Raw genomic sequence first — 24,463 nt, 5'->3', positions numbered from 1 at the left:
ACAATTTAATGGCAAAAGTACTAGCAGCTGTCAGATACAAGCCAGCCAGCCACCTGGTGTCAGAACAAGATCTATTTCTGTAAATATTAAATGTGCACAGATTTCAAGATTTAGTTGGTAGCCACAGAGAAGGCCTTCACAGATTGGCCTTAACAGAGAAGAGCTCCTAGTATAGGACACTTGGGTAATTACTTAATTTTCTCTTCTATAAATGGGGATTCAGGCCCACAATCTCAAAATCAAACACAAAGTGAAAATCAAAATGGCTGCAATGAAATATATGAATAGGAATGTTCACAAATGGGATAAGGATTATAAATATCTTCATGTCCTCGAGAATAGAGTTTATATTTCTACTTAGCTCCAAAGAGTGACATTATCCCTTTTTCTTTTCCTTTACTGCGCTTATCCAATTATTTTTAACATCCTATATTCCCTGGCAAGGTCTCTCTTTTTCTAGACTATACCCCCCCAAGGCATGGCCCTATCACAGCATATCCAGACTTTAGACATACCCGGTTATGGTACCATCTTCAACCTCCACTCACATGACAGAATATTCTACAGCTGTATCATTCTCATTGTCACTGTGATCCCAGCAAAAACTCTGAAGACTCACTTGTGTCAACAGATCCAAGTCCAGATTCTTTGGCTTGGATTCCTATCCATTTTCCCAGGTTGCTAGCTACAAATTCTCTATTCCACCCAAACTGATTCCTCAGCACCTTTAAATTCACCACCACTATAACCTCACTGCTATACCTCCATGGCCTGTGGGGCAGGCTGTGTTTTCCAGAAGGACCCCAGCAATATCTCCCATCCCACATGCTCTTCCTACAATGTGAGGTTAATGAGTCAAAGGTTGGGACTATGTTCCCTCTCCTTGAATCTGGGTGTACTTGTGAATATGACCAAAGTAGCAATAGGTAAGTTACAAGGTAAATCATGAAACCGAAGGGACTTCTGCCTGTTTCTCTCAGGACATTCACTCTTGTTTCTAGCCTCCTTGCTAGAGGAAAGCCAAGCAGCCATGTGGAAAGGTCAGCTGACAGCCAGCATTAACCAAGGGACATGCCAACAGTGAGCCTGCAGCTGATTCTAGCCCAGAGCTATCCTCTAGGTTGTCCCCAGATGATCCCAAGTGGAACAGGGATAAGTTGTTCTCTCCCACCCTTACCTCCCTGTCATGCCCTATCCAAACTACACATTTGTGAGCAAAATAAGAGTGTGGTTGTTTTGTATACCATATCTTTTTTTATCCATTCATCTGTCGATGGGCATCTGGGTTCTTTCCATAGTTTGGCTGTTGTGGACATTGCTGCTATAAACACTCGGGAGAAGGTGCCCCCTTCGAGTCACTATGTTTGCATCCTTTGGAGAAATACTTAGTAGTGCAATTGCTGGGTCATCAGGTAGTTCTATTTCCAACTTTTTGAGGAAACTCCATACTGCTTCCCAGAGTGGCTAGACCAGTTTGCATTCCCACCAACAGTGTAAGAGGATTCCCCTTTCTCCATGTCAGCCATCAAAAAGAATGAAATCTTGCCATCTACAATGACGTAGATAGAACTAGAGGGTATTATGCTAAGTGAAATAAGCCAGTCAGACAAAAACCATATGTGGGATTTAAGAAACAAAACAGATTAATATAGGGGAAGGGAAGGAAAAACAAAATAAGTTGAAATCAGAGAGGGAGGCAAACCATAAGAGACTCTTAACTCTGGGAAACAAACTGAGGGTTACTGAAGGGGAGAGGGCCAGGAGGATGGGGTAGCTGGGTGATGGACATTAAGGAGGCACTTGATATAATGAGCACTGGGTGTTGTATGCAACTGATGAATCACTAAATTCTACCCCTGAAACTAATAATACACTATATGTTAACTAAATTGAATTTTAAAAATAAAAAAGTGTGTTTGTTTTAAGTGACTAATTTTAAGGTAGTTTGTTATATAGCAATAGATAACTGGAATTGACTAAAATACCCTCCCCTTTTTCAGCCTTCTCAAATCTCACTTACCTTCCAAAGCCCAGTACAGACCCCTCACCTCCTCCATGTTGTTAACCCCACCTAAAAGTTATTTTTGTCTCTGTCTCTCTTGCTTGAAGCTTGACTAGCACTCAGTAAATACCCAAGACCTACATAATCTCCTTGAGGAAAAAGATCATGACTGTATCTTCTAGGGAAGCTGTTCCCATTGTCTCTCGGAATATTTTACACATAGCAAATGATTTATATATACTCGCCTCACAACTAACGTTCTAGGCTCCAGACTAGGTACTTAATAAATGATACACATTGTGACAGTGATCAATATTAAAAAAAAAGATAGAAAGGGAGGGACAATAAAAAGTTTTAAGTGGAGGATTAGGTAGTTACAGGAAACCCAAAATTTCAAGTCATTAAACTGACTTTATATTGAGTAAAGTAGATGCTTTTTAAATTAATAGTTTATGCTCAGGAGTGGGTTTGTGTGTGTGTGGGTGGGTGGGTGGGTGGGTGTGTTTTCAGCCAACACGTAGATTTGGATGTCTGCTCTGGGAATTGTTCCCTCGTTAATAATTAAATTCTAAATGGGCATTTTGAGAAGTGGTAGTAACTATCCACATTGCATGGTCTTGTAATTACTCAAGTATAATTAGAGTATAGGAGAGTTAAGAAATAGGTAGAATGTTTCCTGTCAAATACCATCTGTATCATGACTTCTTGAAATGGGCATCATGAAACCTACTTAGATATTTGTCATTGGATGAGATTCATGAAGTTCATGCCTAAAATTACATACAAAGCTTTGTATGTATGCATTTTTTCTAAGGAGAGGGTAGGTCCGTGACTCTTATCAAATTCTCAAAATAGTTTTGGAAACATAGCTAATCCAAAGCTTTACCTTATCACATGTGCTTTTAACTCCTGTCCAGAGATTCTTCTAAAGGGATAGGTGTGGGCCAGCAATGGGGAAATACCAAAGCTGGCCTGGCTGTGCCACTGCCTTGCATGGTAGCCTTGGGGAAATCCTTCCAAGCTCTCTGGAGCTGGTTCTTGAGCTCCCAACTAGGAAGACAAGAGGATGTCCTTGAGCTACCAAGACATCTCAAAATAGTTTCCCTGAAACAGCATAACGAGGAAGGAAAGGGCTACTTCTTTTGGTGTTTTTCCAGTGGATTTTCTTTCCTATAAAAGAACTATAATATTAATTTTGATTAAAATCTACATATAAGTGTTTACAGTTAATTATTTAGTAAATATTAATTTAGTGCCTACAATGTGATAGTCACTGACTATGGACATTCCACTCAGTCAAGATTTGACCATCACTGAGTAGTCCACCCCACCAATGACATAATGATAAGAAGTAAAGTGGTCAGTAAAATTATCAAACATGAAGAGAAAGGCACAAAGGACCAAAGAATCAGTGATTCATCGCTAAGTGGGTAGAACAAGTGTTGCGTAGGAGACCGAGTAGAAACACAGTACTCCACTGATAGCCAGGTTGATTTAGCTGATCTGTCCTGTCACGTGGATGTCTACCTGTTCCTTTGCCTTTCAGAATGGCATGCTCAGTTAAGAGCATAACTTATTTTTCCTAGAGGGAAACCTTTCTTTAAAGATGTGTAAGTAGCTATACTCCCGCTACCAGTTCTCACATGAGTAGCGTAATAAACAAGCAAAAAGCAATTAAACACAAATGCTTAATGGAAAAGAAGGCACATAATAAGTACTTTAGACCCAAGGATAATCTGACCATAATTCTCCTCATGTTCAAAGTTTTCAATGGAGGAAGTAAGATTTTATTCAGGCTTTGAATTACAGATGAAACACAAGTATTAGACAAAGTACTAGAAATAAAACAGGTATTCAGCACTTAAGAAGATGGAAAGTATGACATAGATAATTTCATCATTCTGTGGACCATTAAAAACAAAAAACAAGTTGCAGGGAGAACAAAGGTGGGAAATGGTAGATTACCTTTCACCCCAACTTCTCAGTGTATTTAGAGGTTGGACTATTTGATCATCTTAGAAAGATGGACCATTAACATGACTCTCTCTGTGAAGTGTGCTGAGATTGAAATGGGGAGGCCATTTTTTAGGAGGATGTTCTTTCACACTGTGATATATACAGAATAATAAACACCTCTCAGCTTTCGGGAAACCAGAGGGAATCCCTCCAACATGGCTACTTCTTGTAGGAAATGATATGTAATAGCATGAAGGGATAAAATAAGAACAGGAGCTTTCTTATCTTATTAGGTATATCACTAATTTTTTTTATTATTATTACCTCATTAAGTCATAATTAGGATAAAACAAAATAATATATATAAGTGCCTCCTGACATACAGCAAATGCTAATGCTTATGTTCTAGAAGAACAGGATTTAGTAGGCAGTATGTGTCATCTTCCTTACACACCCCAGGGAGTGTTCTTGCATGATGGTTCTTCTGACCACATGTCACTATTAGAGCACAGACATAGGTATAGCTCAGGTACACAGACACTTCACAAATCTGTCCCTCTGAAGTAACTCAGAAGACACTTATCAGTGACCAGAAATCACAAGATAAGAAATAAGCAGGGGCGCCTGGGTGGCTCAGTGGGTTAAAGCCTCTGCCTTCGGCTCAGGTCATGATCTCAGGGTCCTGGGATCAAGTCCCACATCGGGTTCTCTGCTCAGTGGGGAGCCTGCTTCCTCCTCTCTCTCTCTCTCTGCCTGCCTCTCTGCTTACTTGTGATCTCTCTCTGTCAAATAAATAAATAAAATCTTTAAAAAAAAAAGATTAAAAAAAAAAGAAATAGAAATAAGCATCAGAATGTTCAGATTTGCAGTGAGAATGCTGGTAAACGTTACTACTTTGATGTGGCACTTTGGGAGGCTGAAAGCACTAGACCACTCGCCTTGGGAGATGCTGCCATGTAGCCATGAGCTATTTCCAGCCCTTCATTCATTTCCTGGCTTTACCTGGATGGAATATGCACATATTTGTCATTCATACCATTCAAATAATTAGGGCCTGACCCATCTCCTGTGTCACATCCTCAAGTCTCTTCACATGACTCATCATTCAGCTGGAAAGCAGGAAGTGCTCCATCTGGGGGAGGAAGTCAAAAGGACGCCACGCCTCAGGACAATACTGTTCTCACTCAGCGGTGTATTATTTTCATCTACCAGGCAACACCCAAACAGAGTCTGTTTTATCACACCAACTGAAAGGAAGATCAGGGCTGTGAGTTTACACTAGTGTCTCACATCTGAGACGTCATGTGACCAAGAGCTACAACCAAGAGGCTGTTCCACTGACCCCCTCCCAGCTGACTTCTGGTTGTGCCAAAGCACCAAACCTCTAACCTCAAAGCACAGAGACCAAAGCCTTCTTCAGCTTACTCTGGCATAATCTCTTGCATTAGTAAATACTGGTACAGAACAGAACTAAATGTAGGTACATAGAAGTGGGTCTGTTTTGCACATATTTATGCAAGCCTACATGTCTATACATGAGAAAGTTTTGGCACCCAAAGGAAGCTGCTATGAAATTTTTTGTAGCCAAGATTGTTTGCTATTTATCAATTTGCATTTTTCAAAATAAGCCTGCATCTACACTGAGATGTGACATCTTTAATGGCATGGAGAGTCTATTTCCATTACAAATGGGTCAGGAGTTACCTTGCTTGATAACAATTTTATATATATATATATGACTGGAGTTTATATATATATATATGACTGGAATATATATATATATATATATATATATATATATATATATGAAGATCTGGAGTTGCTAGAAATATCACCTTCTTTCAGGACAGGGAGAGTCTGGAAGATTGACTGATACTCAATCTCATCCTCTTTTCACCCTAGACTGACATTCCAATCTGGAAATGGAAACTTTAGAGGAATGAGAAACTGGCTAGCCTGAGCTCCTTCATGACTCCAGTTTTTCACGGCCACTGATAATTTGACTTCTGAATTAGAAATGGATAACTGTTAAGAGAGCTTATTATTATTATGCAATTGTGTGGAGTTTTGTTCTGGTGATTTATAATTATATATTTATATTAATAAGGGTAAAAGACTAGTTTATTATAACTATTGAGAATGTATTCTAATAGTTTACATTAATAAAACATTTGAATGAATATGAAGTCATATCTATATATATATCTAAAATTGTTATCATTTAATGAAATTCTTTCACTCAATGTTCACCCATGTGCTAGATGCTCAGATACTCTACAACCATGCAAAGCTGTATTTTATCTTGTTTTATAAATGAGAAAACTAAGGTACAAACACCTGGCCTAATATCAAACAGCTGAAAAGCAGTAAAATCTCATTTGACTCAACTTCATATGACAGCCAGGCCATGTGCTTTTCCACCCTAGAAATTGCCCCCCTATGTATTAATGAATATATATTCATAGATATATGTGTGTGTTTATATGTAGATTCATAGGACATATCCTGTATATTATAGTGTGCATATATATATTTTTTTTCCATAGGATAATGTTTATAGGTTGACACATAATTTAGAAATAATGTATTATAAAGATTTAAATCCCTTCAGTCATACATCATTAATCCAGAGGTCTCCTAATCAATCTGAACACAATTAAGAGTTGCAAATATGTCACCTAAGTCACCAAACCAAATATGCCATGTATTTTACACATCAGAGGTGGTAGATGACCCTGCTACAAGAGTGAACAGCTCACTTCTTCAAGGTCGTTCACTCTTGCTTTAGACACCACGCTAAAAGTGTGAATATGTTGTTTACAAACACTTATCAGAGAAAGATCACCAGGGACAAGTAATAAAGATGGCTTTCTACAGACAAGAATATTGATTGCTATGAAAAGTGAGAGCCAGGAATTTGGAACAAAGGGGAAAACAGAAAAACTATAGAATTCTGTTACACAGTGTTGTACTCTAGCATGGGGCAAAAACCACACAGCTTAGAAGCCCCTAAGGGCTTCTACCAGCTAACTAAAGCACAATATAAGGACATTAACTTATCAGGATGACACAGTAATTATGATAGAAGAAAACAAAATATAGTATTTTTACCTAAGACAGAGTAGGAGAAGGAGATTATAAAGTAATCTATAAAAATTTCTTCCCAAAATATACTTTTTTAAGAGAATGGGTGGGGAGTGGCAGAAGGAGAGGAGAGAGAGAATCTTAAGCAGACTCCACACCCAGCATGGAGCTTGCCACAGGGGTCAATCTCACGACCCTGAAATCATGACCTGAGCAGAAATCAAGTCTGTCACTTAATTGACTGAACTACTGAAATGGCCCCCCAGAATATTTTGATATTTAAAGGAAGAATATTTCCCTTTATTGAAAACCAATCTTTTGACAGCCTTCTCATTTCTCAAAGAGGTTGAGGGGCGCCTGGGTGGCTCAGTGGGTTAAAACCTCTGCCTTCGGCTCAGGTCATGATCCCAGGGTCCTGGGATCGAGCCCCGCATCGGGTTCTCCGCTCCACGGGGAGCCTGCTTCCTCCTCTCTTTCTCTCTGCCTGCCTCTCTGCCTACTTGTGATCTCCGTCTGTCAAATAAATAAATAAAATCTTAAAAAAAAAAAAAAGAGGTTGAAAGCTGTTTGGTTTTGACAAATATTTTAATCTATTTCCAAGGGGGATTGCTATGTATTAAAAGAGGTCTCCAAACTTTTCCGGAAGAGGAGCTCACTAGCTCTTTCTTACTGTTTATCAGCACTTTCCACCACCATTTTAGCTTGCTTCTCCAAATCAAGTTTTTAATTAAAAGTAGTTCTCTTCCCCTACCTTAATAATATGCACCCAATTGATAGACATTCTTATCAATCTCCTCCCCCAAGGTTTTTGGAGCTGCCTCTGCTATTTTCCACACATGACTATATCCCATTTTCCTAGAACCACTGACAAGCAATGCATTGTGTATGGGAATTATCAGATCCAGGCAAGAAGGTGGAATTACTTAATCTCTGCATCCAGGGTTCTTTAGCTCCAACCCTCTAAGATGTCCCACTAAAAATACCTGATCTGTAAAGAGAATGAGGGACCATGTACTGAAACGGCTAAGCCATTGATCTGGCCAAGAAAAACAGTATGTGATATAATTTTAAAGGCATTCTTCCCTTCAGTTTTCCCCAAAGAGATAAGGATGAATCAGTGCTAGGAACTGCATTTTGTAGTCAACAAGATCCAGCAACAAATCAATTCAGGATTAACCTCCTGTAGTACCGTACTTCCCTGAAGTAGCAAAAGGATAAAAACATTAAATTAATTTCCAAGGGAAGTGATAGACAACAAAATATCTTTTAAAAGTTTTCTTTTTATAGTAATATGTCCTTAGGGAGGTACAACTGGGGCATAGTTCAAGGAAAAGAGATTAGAGGGAAAAAATTAATGAATGAAATGCCTTGAGGGAAAAAAAATCATAAAGCTAGTAAAAAAAATGTCTCTCTAGTCCTAAGTGAGAGGACAAATAGATCTTGAACAAAATAGATCTTGAACAAAAAACTTGGAAAATATTTTAATACATATGGCAAAAAGGAATCATGTTTAATTTACAAAGAGCTTTTATACTATTAGAAACTACAGATACAACCCAGTAGACTACTGGACAAAAGATATAAACTAGTCACTCACTCACAGACGAAAACAAACTAAAAACACCAAACCAAACCAAACCAAAACAAAAACCCCACAACCACCAGGAAATATTTTTAAAGATGCTTAACCTCACTCATGATTAGGTAAACAAAATAATAAGAAGATACCAATTTTTTTTCCTGGCAAAATTTTCAAAGTTTGAAATTATACATTGTTGAAATATACAGTGAAGTATAAATTGATGCTAACTTTCAAAAGTGTAATTAGAAAATAATTCAACTTGTAAATTTCACAAAATGTTCGCAGGTAAGGACTTATGCCATAAAAATACATCAATATATATGTAGAAGACTGTCCAGGGCAGCACCGTTTACAAGAATGAAAACCAATGTACTGTCTATGAACAGGCGAATGGGTTAAATAAATTATGGTCATCCAGACAATGAAAAACTCTTAGCATAATGTGGCTAACCTGAATGCACTGAGACAGAAGGATCTCTAAGATCCACTAAATAGAAAAAAGCAAGATAGAGATAATATGAATGATGTAATCTCATTTGTGGAAGAATATAGGTTTAAATGTTGTGTTTTTTTTTAGGATTTTATTTATTTATCTGACAGAGGTCACAAGTAGGCAGAGAGGCAGGCAGAGAGAGAGAGGAGGAAGCAGGCTCCCCGTGGAGCGGAGAACCCGATGCGGGGCTCCATCCCAGGACCCTGAGATCATGACCTGAGCTGAAGGCAGAGGCTTAACCCACTGAGCTACCCAGGTGCCCCAGTTTAAATGTTTTTAATGTCAATACTATTATATAGTTATTGCTCATAATAAAACACCCCAAAACTTAATGATGTAGGATGGTGACTGTTTATTATTTCTCACGATTCTGCGGGTTTCCTGAGCGGTTCTTCTGTTGATAAGCCTACCTGGGCTGACTCAGGAGGCTGCAACCAGCTGGGAGTTGGTTGAGACTGAATGAACTCAGTTCTCTGGGTCCTCAGCTGGTATAGCTGAAAAGGCTGGAATGACCTACATGTTCCTCTTCTCAGGTGTCGTCACACAAAAGAGGAAGCGCTCGACATGGGCAAGAAAAAAACTGTAGGTCTCTGTAGGCCAACACTCAAAGTCAAACACAGTCATTCCCATAGCATTCTCATGGTGAAAGCACGTCTCAGGGCCTGTTGGTATTCAAGAGGAGGAAAGCAGACTCCCCGTCTTGGTTGGTGAATTAGTGGCCATATTTAATCTACCACTCTATATATGTACATATCTACCTCTCTAGAGCTATATCAATTGGAAATGTTATTGAAGAAGCTATTGAAATAATTGGGAATGTGAGCGTCATTCAGTTAATGAATTTCTATACTCAGGGCTGGCTTCGCAGGCACACAGGGCCCCATGCTCAAGGGCCTGAGCCCTGGGTGTCATGCTCTGCTATCACCATCCTGGAATTCTTAGTGATTTTATCTTTGAACTTGTGTTCTGTAATGAAGTGTAATGGAACACTGGGGCATGTAGGTGAGCAGGGACAGGGTCATGTGCCTCCACGGTTCCTTGACACCCCTTTCACATAGAACAGGTGAGAACAGGATTCAGGTGCACTCGTGAGGCCTGGGAGCTCCACACGGCTCAACCCAACTACACAGTGAGCATGTTACATCTGCCAATGAGCACGTTCAGGTGCTGACGGGCCCCAGAGGTCCCAATTCCCATTCTAATCAGAGCTTGCTTTGAATACAGAAGGAGGGCGGTAGTATTGACAAAGAAACTCTTATCATATCCGTTCTTATTCATATTACTTCCCTGTATGAGCCAACCACTTACACCGAAAATAATGACATGAAGGGAAAAGAAAGCTGGGCCAACCCATAGTTCCTCTTCCTGAGTCCTGCATTAGCGATCTGTCAGCTGCAGATTGAGAGTGTGGGTAGAAGCCATGTGCAACAAGAACTGAAGTAAAAACAGTTGAATTAGTTTTGTGCATGGTTTCTATTGTTCCAGTAAGAATATAATACATGTGCATGCACAAGCCAGGAAATAGAAATTATATCACTTTGGTGATTCCACATATAAGTTAAATGTCCTTACATTTGCATTTAAAACTGGCATTGCACCATAGGAAGACAAACAGAAAATTTGTGCTAGTAATTTAATTTTTTCTTTACTTAGAACATTAAGTGGCAAATAAGCAGCATGATGGCTGAGATAGAAAATGCAAGAGAAAGGAAAAAGCTTTGTATTTTAGTACCGTTAGTGACAATTTCTTCCTCTGGGGAGAATAAAGGATATTACATTTTTATTTTGCACCAGGCCCCACAAATTACATAGTCAACTCTGTGTGTACTGTTTGAACATGTATATACATGTCCTACTTTTTTGCATTAAAAAATAGTTTTCTTGCTACCATAACTCACCCATTCTTCTGTTTCACATTTAAGTTTTATGAGCTTTATGTTATCCCTTACATCAAGTCAACATAGATTTGTTTAAAAAAAAATTATAAAAAATAATAAGTCCCAGAGAACACAGCTGAAAGAAGATAGGTACCCCCCAAAAGAAATATTTTTATTAAAACAAAGGCAATATTTCATATTGTTACTGCTGCTCTCTCTTTCTTTTGTGGGCAAACATTCCCCCTGATTTATAGCACTGAAACCATGGTCAGCACAATGAAATTAAGCAAGAATAATATGTCAGATTAAAAAAAAAAACAAATCCAATTTTATGAACTCAATTCATGACAGCTGCATTGTCGACACACATATTTATTCTCTCAAGGGCCATGGATGCAAGGTCATCTGCACCACAAGGGATGTATGTCTTGATCGGTATATATACATCTACTCAGGAAATGTAAAAGATATGTAGAGGTTATTTACAGGGAGAAATACTTGGAAAATTAATGGCAAAAGGATTTCCCATGTTTTATTTACTAGCATGGTATCAATGTGATATCCCATAGCTACAATGATTAAACACCTCTCTTCAAATTGAGGGAGGTATTATTTCTTTATTTACTTCTTATACTTTCAATATTATTAAACATGTATATTACTTTGAATTTTTGACACATTTACTTGTTTGTAGTAACTAAAAATTAAAACAAATTGTACTAAAGACTCCTACAAGTTTGGTTAGAGTTTTCTATTTGAAACACAGTCACACACACAATGCTGACAGCAGATTCAAATTGTTGGAATTTAAATAAATAGTAAAGGAAAAGGTAACCTCAATTCCTGTACGTATGTCACAGTCAATTTGTGTGAAGACTGTGATTCAAAATGTCTTGATAATTTTAGAAGTTTTAAAACTTTTTTCTTTCTTAAGAGGTTGACAAAAAGAATCATATGCAAGCTTTGGAAGTCTTGCCCAATAACCAAGCAAAGAGAATATTGTGCATAAAATATTCTAGAGAAGAAACTAGTAACAGCGGGTTGCTTCTGGCAAGGGAGCTGGTGGTTAGGGCAGGGGTGAGAGAAAAGCATGCTTTTCATTATATACATTCTACTGTATTTTTTTTAAAATTTAAATTCAATTAGCCAATTTAGTTACCATGTGTATGTATTACCTAGTCTCAATAAATTAAATTACTTTAAATAAAAAACAAAGACAATTATTGTTCTGCATGATGGGCCATGCTGTGGTTAATTTTTAGAAGTACCATTGTCTGAAGGTATCTACTTAGCAGTGTGGGCATGATTATATGTGGCTTTGGGGGAGAGGTAAGGAACTGAAAATACAAAACCACACTTCCATGAAGACTTATCATTAAAGTTTAATCATTTTGGAACTGGATACAAAATACTTCAATGTGCTCTATTTAGAGGAGCGATGGATCCATGGATTAGAAATATTTGTTTTAAAACGGGCTTTGGTAGAACCTCTTACTGCAAAGCATTTCTGTTTTGAGACTGGAACTTGGCATTTTTCCTAATGATTTCTTTTCACTACAAGAAGAGTTTCTGGATACCAATGTCTCAGCCTGAAAGCCACAGTGAAAATTATCCATCCTCTCCATTCTCACATGACAAATTCTGCAAAGACTTTTTTCAGAATAAATGTTCAGAATTCTCCCACATGAAGAGGGAACAGACTATATGGTCTGATGTGTATCCTGATTCTATAGAAAATGGTCCTTAGTCATTGGGGTGGGCAGATGTTAAGGGAGACAGCAGTTCGACTGGGTCTTGGGACCGGTGGAGAAAGGAGGTGAGTGGAGGTAAAGGGGCCTTAACACTTTCCGGGCTTGTAGTGTGTTTTTGCCCCAGGGAGCAAGCAGGCATGGCACTAGAGTCCAGAAGAACTGGGGGATGAGAGGCTAAGAAGGGGTGTGGGGATGGGGGTTATCTTCCGGGATGGGAAACAAGGAGATGAAAATCCTTTGCTGTCCTCAGGAAAGGCTAGTCAGCTCTGACAGGCTCTTCTTTCCATGAAGAGCTTGAGAAGGAGGCAAGCTTGTCCTGGAAGTGAGAGGGCTGTTACGACCCCTCCTCCATGTTCCACCAAAACAGACATGTTCCCATGGTAGCACTTATATCCTCTGCTTGTGTCTGGTGACGTCTTCCTGTCAGTCACCTTCCTGTCAGCCTTAGGAGGACCATACACACAAGGAGACCTTCTCTGGAAACTGGTACCATCTCCACTTCCAGCCCCTGTATGTGCCTCTGTGATAGCTCATATCATCTGATTTTAAAATTTATTTTCACATATTTACCTCCATTCGACTGTGAGCTCCTTGAGGGCTACATGCTGTTCGCATCCGTGTGCCCAGTGCCTAGCATAGCACCTGGCATTTCACGAATGCCCAACTAGTGCTTGCAGATATGATCTGGTTGAGAAAAATATTCGGATAAATTAATAGAGGGAATATGACTGGAAAAGGATGTATGGCCACATTTAGAAAGTTCTGGATGCCAACGTAGACGGTTTGAACATTATCCCTGGGCAGCAGAGACAGCACACTAGGTGTCTGAGCAAGCATGCACTTGTCTGAACTCCTCCATCTGCATGGATCTGTGGGGCTAAGGGTTTGCTGGCGTTAGATCCTTTCCATCCTCTCAACCATTTGTGATAGGATTATTGTTAACCTCCTTTTACAAATGGGGAGAGGGGTTTAGGCAGTGAAGTAACTTGCCTGGGCCACAGAGCTGGGCTGATTCCCGTTCATTGGTCTTAAAAAACCATGCTGCCTCCCTTCACACTGGCTAGACAAGAGGGAAGGCAAGGGAGGTCATGGAGAGATGGAATTGAGAGAGATGGTGAGATGGAATTGAGAAGGAAGAGATAAACACACAATTGATTATAAAAGGAGGCTGGCTAGGACAGGGAGAAGCAGGGAGGGAAAAAAAAAAATCAACCTAAAATATTCAAGTAAACTTGGTATTTCCTACTGGTCTTTTTTTCAAATTTTCTGAGTGTTCAAAATTTGAATAAAAAGTTGGAGGGGAAAAAAGAGAAGTCTGACATTTCAGACCAAAATGCAGTCTGGAGAAGGGGTTAGAATGAGGGAGAAGAAAGGATGAAGCCACAGGCAGAGTGCAAGAAAGAGAATGTCATGAAGATGGAATGCCAACTCTACTAAAAGTCTCTAAAAATTTCTTAACCATGTCAGGACTCATAATAGTTTAGACTATTATGTACATGCTTGCAATTATTACTATCAGGAAGTCATGCAATGATTTTAATTTATTAATTTTTATTTATTAATTATAACCTCATTAAATATGCCATCTGCTCTGTATGACAAAACCTTTGGTAATTAAGGAAAGAAAATGTCAAAGGCGGTAGTGTGCTCTGCAATACCATTTTCAGAGAAGTAGAACACTAACATTTTTTTAAAGCTATTTAAAAACTTCATGACTTACTGATAAGTAGATACTTTTTGCAGCATTGTTCACAAAGTTGTGTATGTTCCTAAGTAGGGAGATCTTTTTGCTTTTCAAATATTATTTATTCGAGAGGGGGGAGGGGCAGAAGGAGAGGGAGAGAAAAACTCAAGCTGATACCATGTCCAACATGGAGCCAGATGCTCTTGATCCCAGGACCTTGAGATCATGACCTGAGGTGAAATCAAGAGTCAGATGCTTAATCCACTGAGCCACCCAGATACTTTGACTAGGTAGATCTTTTATTAAATGCTGTATCTGGTCATTTTACTACATTTTCCCTTTTCCAAGTTCTTTTAGGCTTTTAACAGGGATTAGATATAATGTAAGCTATTATAGAGAGGTTTTTTTCCTTTTTCAGTATATTTGTACTAGGCAATTCTATGAATTTTTTAGATAAAGTGAAGCATGAGCAAAAATATCCTCTAAACAAATAAAGTAAAACCCACAACAAATAGCAAGGAACTAAAAATGAAAAGCCATTTTCATTAACACTTACTGCTAAGAGCTATGCTTTCCCTAGAACTATTAAAGAGGTAGATACAATTCTGGGCAGAGAAGAAAAGAAAACAAACAGTTATAGATGCTCAAAGAAGAGGACTCACTTCAGGCATGTGGGTGGCTCAGTTAAGCCCCCGATTCTTGGTTTCGGCAAAGGTTATGATCTCAGGATCATGAGACTGAACCCCAGGTCAAGCTCCACACTCAGCAGGGGGAGTCTTCTTGAGATTCTTTCCTTCTCCCTCTGCACTTCCCCCCTCAAATGAATAAATAAATAGAATAAAGTTTAAAAAGAGGACTCAATTCACTAACTTCAGAAGGTATCCCAGTACACTGATGTTTCACTCAGACTCAAAGCTTAGAGCAATGTTTGGGGTATGGGGGGTGGAGGGGAGGGTCAGTGGGAACTAAGAGCTGGAGGATTCCACCCTTAAATCACTGGGATCTTCACAGAAACTGAAGCAGAAGAGCAGTGGAAGGGACACAGGTCATGGTACAAATATCCAGAAAAGAAATCTGAAGAAAATTGTGATACTCTTGCTAAAATAAGGTTATAAGACATAGGTTATAAACATAGATGTTATAAGAAACAATGGGGGCCAATAATATGAATTTGTAAGAGCATTTGTAAATGTTTTGAAGCAGGAGAAGCAATGAAGAAAGTTTTAAAAACTCATTCAATTCATGCTGACAGCACCACTGACTAAAAACACTGTTATTGCCTACATCATGTGATTTTTTTTCAAATCAGCTACAAATGAAAGAAAATATCTTTATAAAACAAATTTAAAAATTTTAACCCACAAAATAGTCTTTTCCTTGGAGAGTTATGGATTTAGAATTTATGTACTTTTTAAAAAAATTTATTTGACAGACAGAGATCACAAGTAGGCAGAGAGGCAGGCAGAGAGAGAGGAGGAAGCAGAGAGCCCGATATGGGGCTCAATCCCAGGACCCTGAGATCACGACCTGAGCTGAAGGCAGAGGCTTTAACCCACTGAGCCACCCAGGTGCCCCAGAATTTATGTACTTTAAAGTCATGACAAATGAAAAGTCAACAGACCGAGATAAAATATTTGCAGAAATTAAAACAAAGGGTTAATAGCTTGGTCAAATAAAGCATTCATATAAACTGATTAATAAATGTCAATGTATGGGTGAGTAACATGGTCTCTGAAAGAGGAAATCTAATCAGAAAAAGTATATATAAGAAAATCTCAGCCATCCCAGCAGTAATCAAAGAAACACAATGACAATAACAGTGTCTGTTCTAACAGAGGAAAATATGTAAGGGTTATGCAGGCTAAGGCTGGATATAATAGGCATGCTCAAATACTCCTGGTGGCAGAATAAAAGCAACTGAAAATAAATGTGGTCATATTTATCAAGAGACATAAATATTTTCATACCCTTCATCTTAGTATTCTTTTTCTGGGAATTATCTTAGAGAAGTCATTCTCAAAGTATAGTTGAGGGACAGGTCAGGGATCTCAACATTCTGTGGGGGCCCATGGGCTCAAAACTCTCTTCATAATAGTGCTATGATATTACTTGCCTTTTTCACTCACATTCTTGTGCAAAGGTACAGTGTGGAATTTTCCAGGAGCTACATGATGTGTAATGAGAAGATTGTTCTGACAGCTGAGAGAATGTGTGCTTGTAGGGTGGTTGAATTGGCTGGGGGGTAGTGGGAGTGGATTTTGCACTTGATTCTCACAATTTTTTTTAAAAAGTTTATTTATTTATTTGACAGAGAGAGATCACAAGTAGGCAGAGAGGCAGGGAGAGAGAGCAGAGGAGGGTAGCAGGCTCCCTGCTGAGCGGAGAACCCGATGTGGGGCTTGATTTCAGGACCCTGGGATCATGACCTGGGCTGAAGGCAGAGGCTTTAACCCACTGAGCCACTCAGGTCCCCCGATTCTCACAATTTTAATAACCAGACCACACAGGGAACCTCTAATCACAAACCCCCAAATAAAAAACCCCACTCACTCTATCTCTAAAGTACTGATGGCCATTATTATTTAAATCTGGCAGGAACCATGATTTGGAAGTAGAATGTCTATATGAGAGAAGGAAGAATTACACTAGGAGATTTAACACAAACAAGAACAGGCATATTATTCAATCATACAGCCTTAGCACAAAACAAAAACACCAGGCAAGTAAGTGCAGAAGCAGATGCAAAGGGACACAGTGCCCACTTACCAAAGCCTGCTGCTGGAAGACAGAGGTTCTCAACCCTGGCTGCCCAGTAGGCCTCCTTGGGGAGCTTGAAGGAGCCACTGATACCCAGGGCCCCTCCTCTAGAGATTCTGGTTTCATTGTTCTAGGGAAGGCCCACACATGGGAATGTTTAACTAGCTTTCCAGGTAATTCTAATATGGAAGTAGTTTTAAGAATTACAACTTTCAATGAGGAAAAATACCAAAAAGTTCCTGCCTTTCTAATGATATAATTTGATACGGTATGAGCTGTTGCCTAGACTTTGTACTTTCCAGTCACATAATCTGTGGCTTTGCCTTCTTGAATTTGCAAACCTAAAGGAAAGGGGGGGGGGTTACTAAAATTTCCAATTCATAAGGCACCTAAGTAAGCAATCAACATTAACTTGGAGTATTTCTGACAGCAAGGCAGTATTTAAATAAAGCTATCTTTGCATTTATAGATAGGTGGCCCAGGAGCTGGAGAGCTTTCCAAAAAGTTATCTAGCAAAGCTGGGATAAACCAGGAATAGATCAGAATTTCAGGCCAGACCACTTGACCACATCAATAGCCTTTAGAAGGTCTGTCTTGCATTTATTGGTTTGGGCCAGACAGTTCAAAACACTGAGGTTAGTAACATCAACCACGGCAAGCCTGCAGGAATTTGGAGAAGCTGACTTTGTGACAGGATTTCCTGCTGCTCTTTCCTCGGTGTCAGACACCCTGCCCCAGTGACTGGGCTCTAACCTCTCCGCAGCAGCCTAGAGACTACGCAGGAGTGGAATTTGGCCCATTAAGAACAGAAGAGTCCCATGACCACAGGGCTTTCTACACATAAAGAGCTTAACAATATCCCCCAGTCCATACCACGAGTTCCTTCTGAGTCTCAAGTTCTTAAAGTTTTCACAACTAGAACTGCCTTTGCCTGCGGGACTCATTAAACCTCAGAGCGGATTTCTCTACATGATGACCAAACAACAAACAAAACACAAAGCCAGGTATTTGGGAATGCAACACATGACACCCTCAGAGGGCAGGCCGACCCCTACAAGCCTGCCCAGGGGCCTATCACTGGAGGAGAGGACAGAACATGGAACAGCAGGAGTGAAGAAGCCTGCCTCTTCTGTGTGGTCAGTCCCTTGGGACAAGACTGCCTCAAATGCCATAATTTGGTTAACTGACCCCAATCCTTCAGGGATGCTGAAAAATAGCCCTGTTAGCCACAGAATTCAGAGCCCGATTTCTTTGTCTTCGTTTGAAATGATACCCTGGATGGAAATGAATCACTCCCTCTGTTCTGGATCTTCCTTAGAGAACTTTCCAGTTTGTCTTATATTGGGGTGATTAATATTTATGCTTGTCTGTCCCCTGCACTAAACTGTAAAGCAGGACAGATGTGATACATTTTGCACTTGGAGGGAACCAAGAAGATATTTGTTGATTACGACAGGAGTTTCTAAAAGATGACATTTTCAAAGTGGCTTCAATCAGCAGGGAGTTGAGAAGCTCCTTAGCAGCCACACGGAGGGGTAGGTTCGCTGGGAGAGTAATGAGGGCCGTTGCAAGATAAAATCCCAGGGGATTGGGGGGAGGTGAGGGGTCCAAGGTGAGCTGGCAAATGCACGGCCATGGGAGGCATTCCAGAACCTCTGCTAACAACAACTACAAGATCCTAGGATTGGGCACACACTCCTGAAATGAACCCCCAGAAGAGCACAGCCTAAGAAGCGATGACTACTGCTTACAGGTCTACCCACAGCATCTGGACATTGCTGGCACCTGCCAGCCAAGCCTTGATCTGCTCAGACCCCCTGATCATCTTCTGAGAAATAGTAAAATCATAGCTTGCAGAGCTGGTATAACTTCAAGTCATCAATAATGTAACAGTGTTCCCATAAACACTAAGGAATTCATATAGTCTGAGAGCCGCAGGCAAAATACCCACTGAGCATCCAGGGGACAAAATACCATCACTCTCAATCTGTTATCTTGCCCAAAGTCATTTTTAATATGTGCCATTAAATATGTCACCAGATAATTACATATATTTAATATCAATGTGATCAATGTAACTGGCTAGTTATGAACAACTATCTTTGTTTATCTAGAAACATATTTAAGATCATCAGCCTAAACAAACATACCCTTCACAATTAGGAAAAGATGAGCCACCACTCCTCCCTCCACACACACATGCATCACAAACAAAGATGAAATCAAATTATGTCAGTCCCGTTTTACGTTTAGGTCTGGTGGAACATAATTAGGAAAGCCAGAGATGTTTCACAGTGTAATTCCTCAAACCAAAATGCAAACTGGGACATAGAACATCTCTCCACCAAAGAATAAATAAAGATCCATTCTGACCTGATAGGGCATATGTCCTTCTTTTCCAGTCTCTCAGAGTTCCCAGACATCCAGTGAATATCTGTCCTTTATCTGGACAGCAAAATACACCTTCATTGCTGATAACTCCTTGTTTGTATCTGTTAGTGTTAAAAGGATCTCAGTCCGGTGCTGGTGGTTCTCCAGAAAAGCTCAGGCAGCCAAAGACAGTAGGAAAAGACTTCCTCTACACATACACATATATTTAACTTTAGTTACCTCCTATTAACTTCACTCCCTTCCTTTCTGGATTTGAATCATTGCGCCACGCTATGGAAAAGCTCGAGGACAGAGGAGTGAGACCCTGGAGCAGACATGAGGTCCAAGTCATCGGAGCAGGCTTCCGCTTCGTTTAAAAGAATCACAACTGTGAGGAGAGTCAAGACAACCAGCCAACAGGATGTGTGTGGCTGGAGTTCCTGGCATGAAATCTTGGCTTTCATGTTTATTTTTGGATGTATTTTTCTTAGCCCTTTGATGCAAATTTCTGGCCTGGGAAGTAACCCTACAGTACAAGCTCCAAAGTTGCCAAAAGTAAGCACAGACTTCTGACTTGGGAGAAAGCACGTCCCTTGGCTTTTAGGTTCCAGCCAGTCCTCCAATGAGGTGTACTAACAGGCAGGCTGTGCGTCTGAGGCTGGGTCATGCAGTCTGGTCTCCCTGCTCAGGGCCACTGAATATTTACCTGAAATACCAGCCCACCTTGGAAGCCTCCCATTTAAGTAAAAGTGAACAAATTTGAAATGATGTGCATGATAAATAAAGGACTTCTGAGATTTTTATGTTCTGATATTATGTTTTAAGTATTTGGCTTTAATTTTTCTGACAGCCTGAGACTGACAGGAATATCAAGTCTATTCAAGGCAGGAGCAGATGCCTCTGAGAAGTATACTATTCTAATAAGGGTTTTAAAGTGCGCCAGCAATGGCTAAGCTGCTGTTATTTCAATACTTCCCATTCTCACAGTGCCTTGAAGATTATTAATGGAAAAGGACTTTTTCTCCCTGCACAGTCCAAGAAGAGACAGTGAATGGAAATAACTCAAAGGCTTTTCAGTTCCACAACTATCAACATAACTGGTAGAATCAAGAAATAAAACTCTTTGAAAATCAGGCAGTAGAGACAGATGTAAACATATTTCTGCAACAATATTCATATTCTTAGAAATACTCCTGTTTAGAAGTTGCATTCTTTGGCTAAGACAGAACATGCACTTATTTCCTCATTTTATCATTCAGTTTTATATCCCATAAAGCTTGAAATAGATTTTTGGTCACTTAATGATATTTACTGAGGCCGCAGACACATCTGGGAAATAAACTCTCCTGTATCAATCATTATGTCTGAGCAATGGTTCTCGGTGACATGGGATCCTTTAGTTAGAATAAAATCATAATGTGTGCCAAGAAGTTTCTGAGTGACAATTACAGCTAAGAAATCACTTTTATTACAGCATGGGTCAGACTATAAATTTTAAATATTGCCTTTATTTTTAGACTCTGTCATTTTATTGCTGTCTTTAAATTTCAAATGATTTCTTCATAAACACGTATTATTATTTTGAACATGCTCAAACATGGCTCACTGTGAAGGAAAGCTTTTGGCCAGAAGATGCTCATGCAATTGAAGCACAGTGAAGCAGGGGAGCAGACCACTCGTTCAAGGACCTCTCAGTAGTGTCTTTTATGAATTTGATTGAGGGTGCCTCTTGAATCTGCTTTTCTGAATACACTGGACTCACCTCATCATTCAATTTCATGTATTTGGGATATTCAATGTACAGATGTCAAAACATGCTGCAAAGCTGGAAGCGTCCTCATACAGACACGACGTTAGATAGAAAGTCAACAAGAAGAACAAAAAGCACATTGCTGTAGTCATTTGTAAGCACTGGGAACTTGATCCTATATTTGCTGGGAAGAAACTCATAGATTTGGACAGTAAACCAGTTCTTTATTTAGTCCAAGAGCCACAAACAATCATAAATGCCCACAATCTTGGGCCAAATATTAATAATTGGCTTTAAACTCCCAAGCCTACCCTTCACTACTCTGCCATTTAACTTTCTTACTGAGGGTATGCAATGACACTAGTGCCCAAAAGTTGAAATTACAGTTGTCTCAAGAACTAAATATGATGGGGGCACCTGCACGGCTCAGTCAGGTAAGCAGCTGCTTTTGGATCGAGTTCCCCCATCCCCGCTCAGTGGGTAGTCTGCTTCTCCTTCTTCCTCTGCTCTTCCCACTGCTCACACTCTCTTTCTCTGTGTCAAATTATTAACTAACTAATAAATAAAATCTTTAAAAAAAAACACTGAATTAAAAAAAAACTATCTCTTGTCTCCTCTCCTTTTCCTTCTTTCTCCATCCCCCGTACGCTACTGAAAAATGAGATGTTTTATGTCCTGGATCATGTATTTTATTAAGTCCTAATACCACAGATGCAGAAGAAGGGGGATGCATTATTGACCAACTCTGAATAAAATTACCATAATTCACTTACATTAAGAAAACATGACCATGTCTTAAGATGGAGCAACCCAATGCTCTCAAATCTGACCATAAATCAGCAACTGAAACATGGAAGGAGAGGAGGAGAGAAAGCAGCTTTCATTAGGAAAGACAGAGAATGCAAAGAAAAGCATCAAGCTGCGACCTCAGTTCCATCTTGGGGAATACTTCCTTTGATGTATTTGTAGAGGCTATGGAATAATGCTTTTGGTTACATTTATGGGAATAACTTTTTAAAATACACTGGGTGCTACGAATTTAACTTACAACATAATAGACAATATAAAGCAAGAGGTATCTGGGATTAAATTGAATAGGATTTCAAAATCTCACATGTAGTTCTCTGAGTTTGTTCTCTTCCTGTAGAGTAGCCAGCGAAACTTGCCTTTGGTCAGGAAAGGAAGCAGGATTCCCTAGCTTTGTGTTGCCATTCAAGTCCCAAGTGGAAGATTTAAAATAGACTATTTGCTCAGCCTATTAAAGAGCTACTTTCAGACTATGCTACCTAGTAGTGGCTACAGATTGCAATTTTTAGAGTTAGAAGAGGTAACTTAGAAACCTAGCCCTCAAGTTTTATCTGCCAGCCCTTTTAAATGACAACAGGACATAGATAAGGAGACAAAGCTAAACGAGAGGGTGCTTGCACAATGGACCCACCATAACATTCTCCAAAAGTAAGTAGTCAAATGAGATAAACACGCACATTCATTCATTCATTCATTCATTTTAAAAAGTTCTTATTTATTTATTTGACAGAGATCCCAAGTAAGCAGAGAGACAGGCAGAAAGAGAGAGGAGGAAGCAGGCTCCCTGCTGAGCAGAGAGCCTAATGCGGGGGCTCCATCCCAGGACCCTGGGATCACAACCTGAGCCGAAGGCAGAGGCTTTAACCCACTGAGCTACCCAGGCACTCCAACTCACACATTTAGATCCTTGATTCAGGTTATCTAATTTTTACTATTCCTAACCTATAACCCAACACTGAGTTCCTTACCTTGCCACCAGGAGAGGCATTATCTGGCTTCTCTTTCTGCTGCCTTCTTCCCACCATCTCACAGTGCAGTGAGGCTCCTACCTGAACCCTTCCTGACATAATCTTCTCCCTTTAATGTTTGGTGGGCAGATCTATCTTAGACCTCAGCTGCGAGTGCGAGCTTGAATTTTAATTTTGCCAATGAGTAATTAATGGCAATTGAGTGCAATAAATGGCTGAGTTATAAACTCAATTATCTGACATAATCAAGGAATAGATATTCTGAATATCAGGTATTTTGCTAGCAGATCAGTGCTATATGTACAAGTAGACCATTCATTCAGACAGAGATAAAATCTATTTAGTGATAATGATATATTCTACTCTGAAATAATATTATGGCTCGGTAGGTTATTTTCGGCATTCTCTGAGTGGAACAGAAGCCCTTGCTGGAGAGCACCAGCCCAGCCAATCTCATTTGCTGCTATATACACACCTGGCACACAGGAGATGCTCAACAAATGTGTGTTGAGAAATGAATGGTAGAATAAATTTAAGTCGGTCTTTTCTATTTCGAAGGTAATTTAGAATTTTATGATTTCTTAGGATTATCCCATAGTGTAGGTGCATCGTTGTGCCCATTAATAAATTCCTGACTCATGCAGATTTCTAGATAATGGAGTCTCTTGCATTTTCATTTTAGCCAGTTAAAATGATGACTGAGCAGGTAGTTTGCACTCTGTACTGAGTTACATGAACAGGCAAATAAATGAAGTGTCTGACTAATCTCTTACTCACTGTGAGGTTCAGTCCCCTGCCTGTAAATTAAGAAGTCAGACAAAAACTCTATTCATTCTTTTCAGCTCACTTAAGTCACTGGCGGGGAGATCAGAAATCTGCTCTGAGGTCACAGAGGAAGGGTTGGACCCACCGAGCTGCAGAATCACGTGGCAAGGTTTGGGATATCAAAGACCACCCTCAATATCAATATCCCCATTTAGTGATTTTCATTTAAGGGAAATATCTGTGGAAAAGAGCCCTGCAATGCACTCAAGTGCACTCTAACTGCAGGATCACACTAATCTAACTAACACATCATCCATAGGAAAGCTCGCAGACGTGATGAACTTCCTGATGTACTCAGTAGCACCTTTGACACTTTCTTGCCAAAAAATGTTTGATTTGATCTCATCAAGTTTTTAGCTCTAACTTCCATTTAAAGGAGACCCTGGGATAGGGGTGCAAAAAGATACCATGAGAACACATCATCCATAGGAAAGCTCGCAGACGTGATGAACTTCCTGATGTACTCAGTAGCACCTTTGACACTTTCTTGCCAAAAAATGTTTGATTTGATCTCATCAAGTTTTTAGCTCTAACTTCCATTTAAAGGAGACCCTGGG

The 24,463-nt window shown here is 39.6% G+C and overlaps 1 protein-coding gene across 4 annotated transcripts in view; it reads right to left on the bottom strand.

The window, feature by feature from the left end:
- RAPGEF4 (Rap guanine nucleotide exchange factor 4) overlaps positions 1–24,463 on the bottom strand; it is a 288,407-nt gene that overhangs the window by 189,381 nt on the left and 74,563 nt on the right. Inside the window, exon 1 of one of the 4 annotated variants that reach the window (XM_059394174.1) lies at positions 19,560–19,798. The exons of the other annotated variants lie outside the window; for them this stretch is intronic. Within the exon in view, the coding sequence (XP_059250157.1) occupies positions 19,560–19,571 (12 nt within the window). The 5' untranslated portion in view covers positions 19,572–19,798. Of the gene's footprint in view, positions 1–19,559; positions 19,799–24,463 lie in introns of those variants that run through there. 4 annotated transcript variants of the gene reach the window in all.

The sequence above is a fragment of the Mustela nigripes genome, chromosome 3 (genome assembly GCF_022355385.1).
Source record: "Mustela nigripes isolate SB6536 chromosome 3, MUSNIG.SB6536, whole genome shotgun sequence".
Taxonomy (NCBI): Eukaryota; Metazoa; Chordata; class Mammalia; order Carnivora; family Mustelidae; genus Mustela; species Mustela nigripes.
This window is presented reverse-complemented; position numbering and strand designations above follow the sequence as displayed.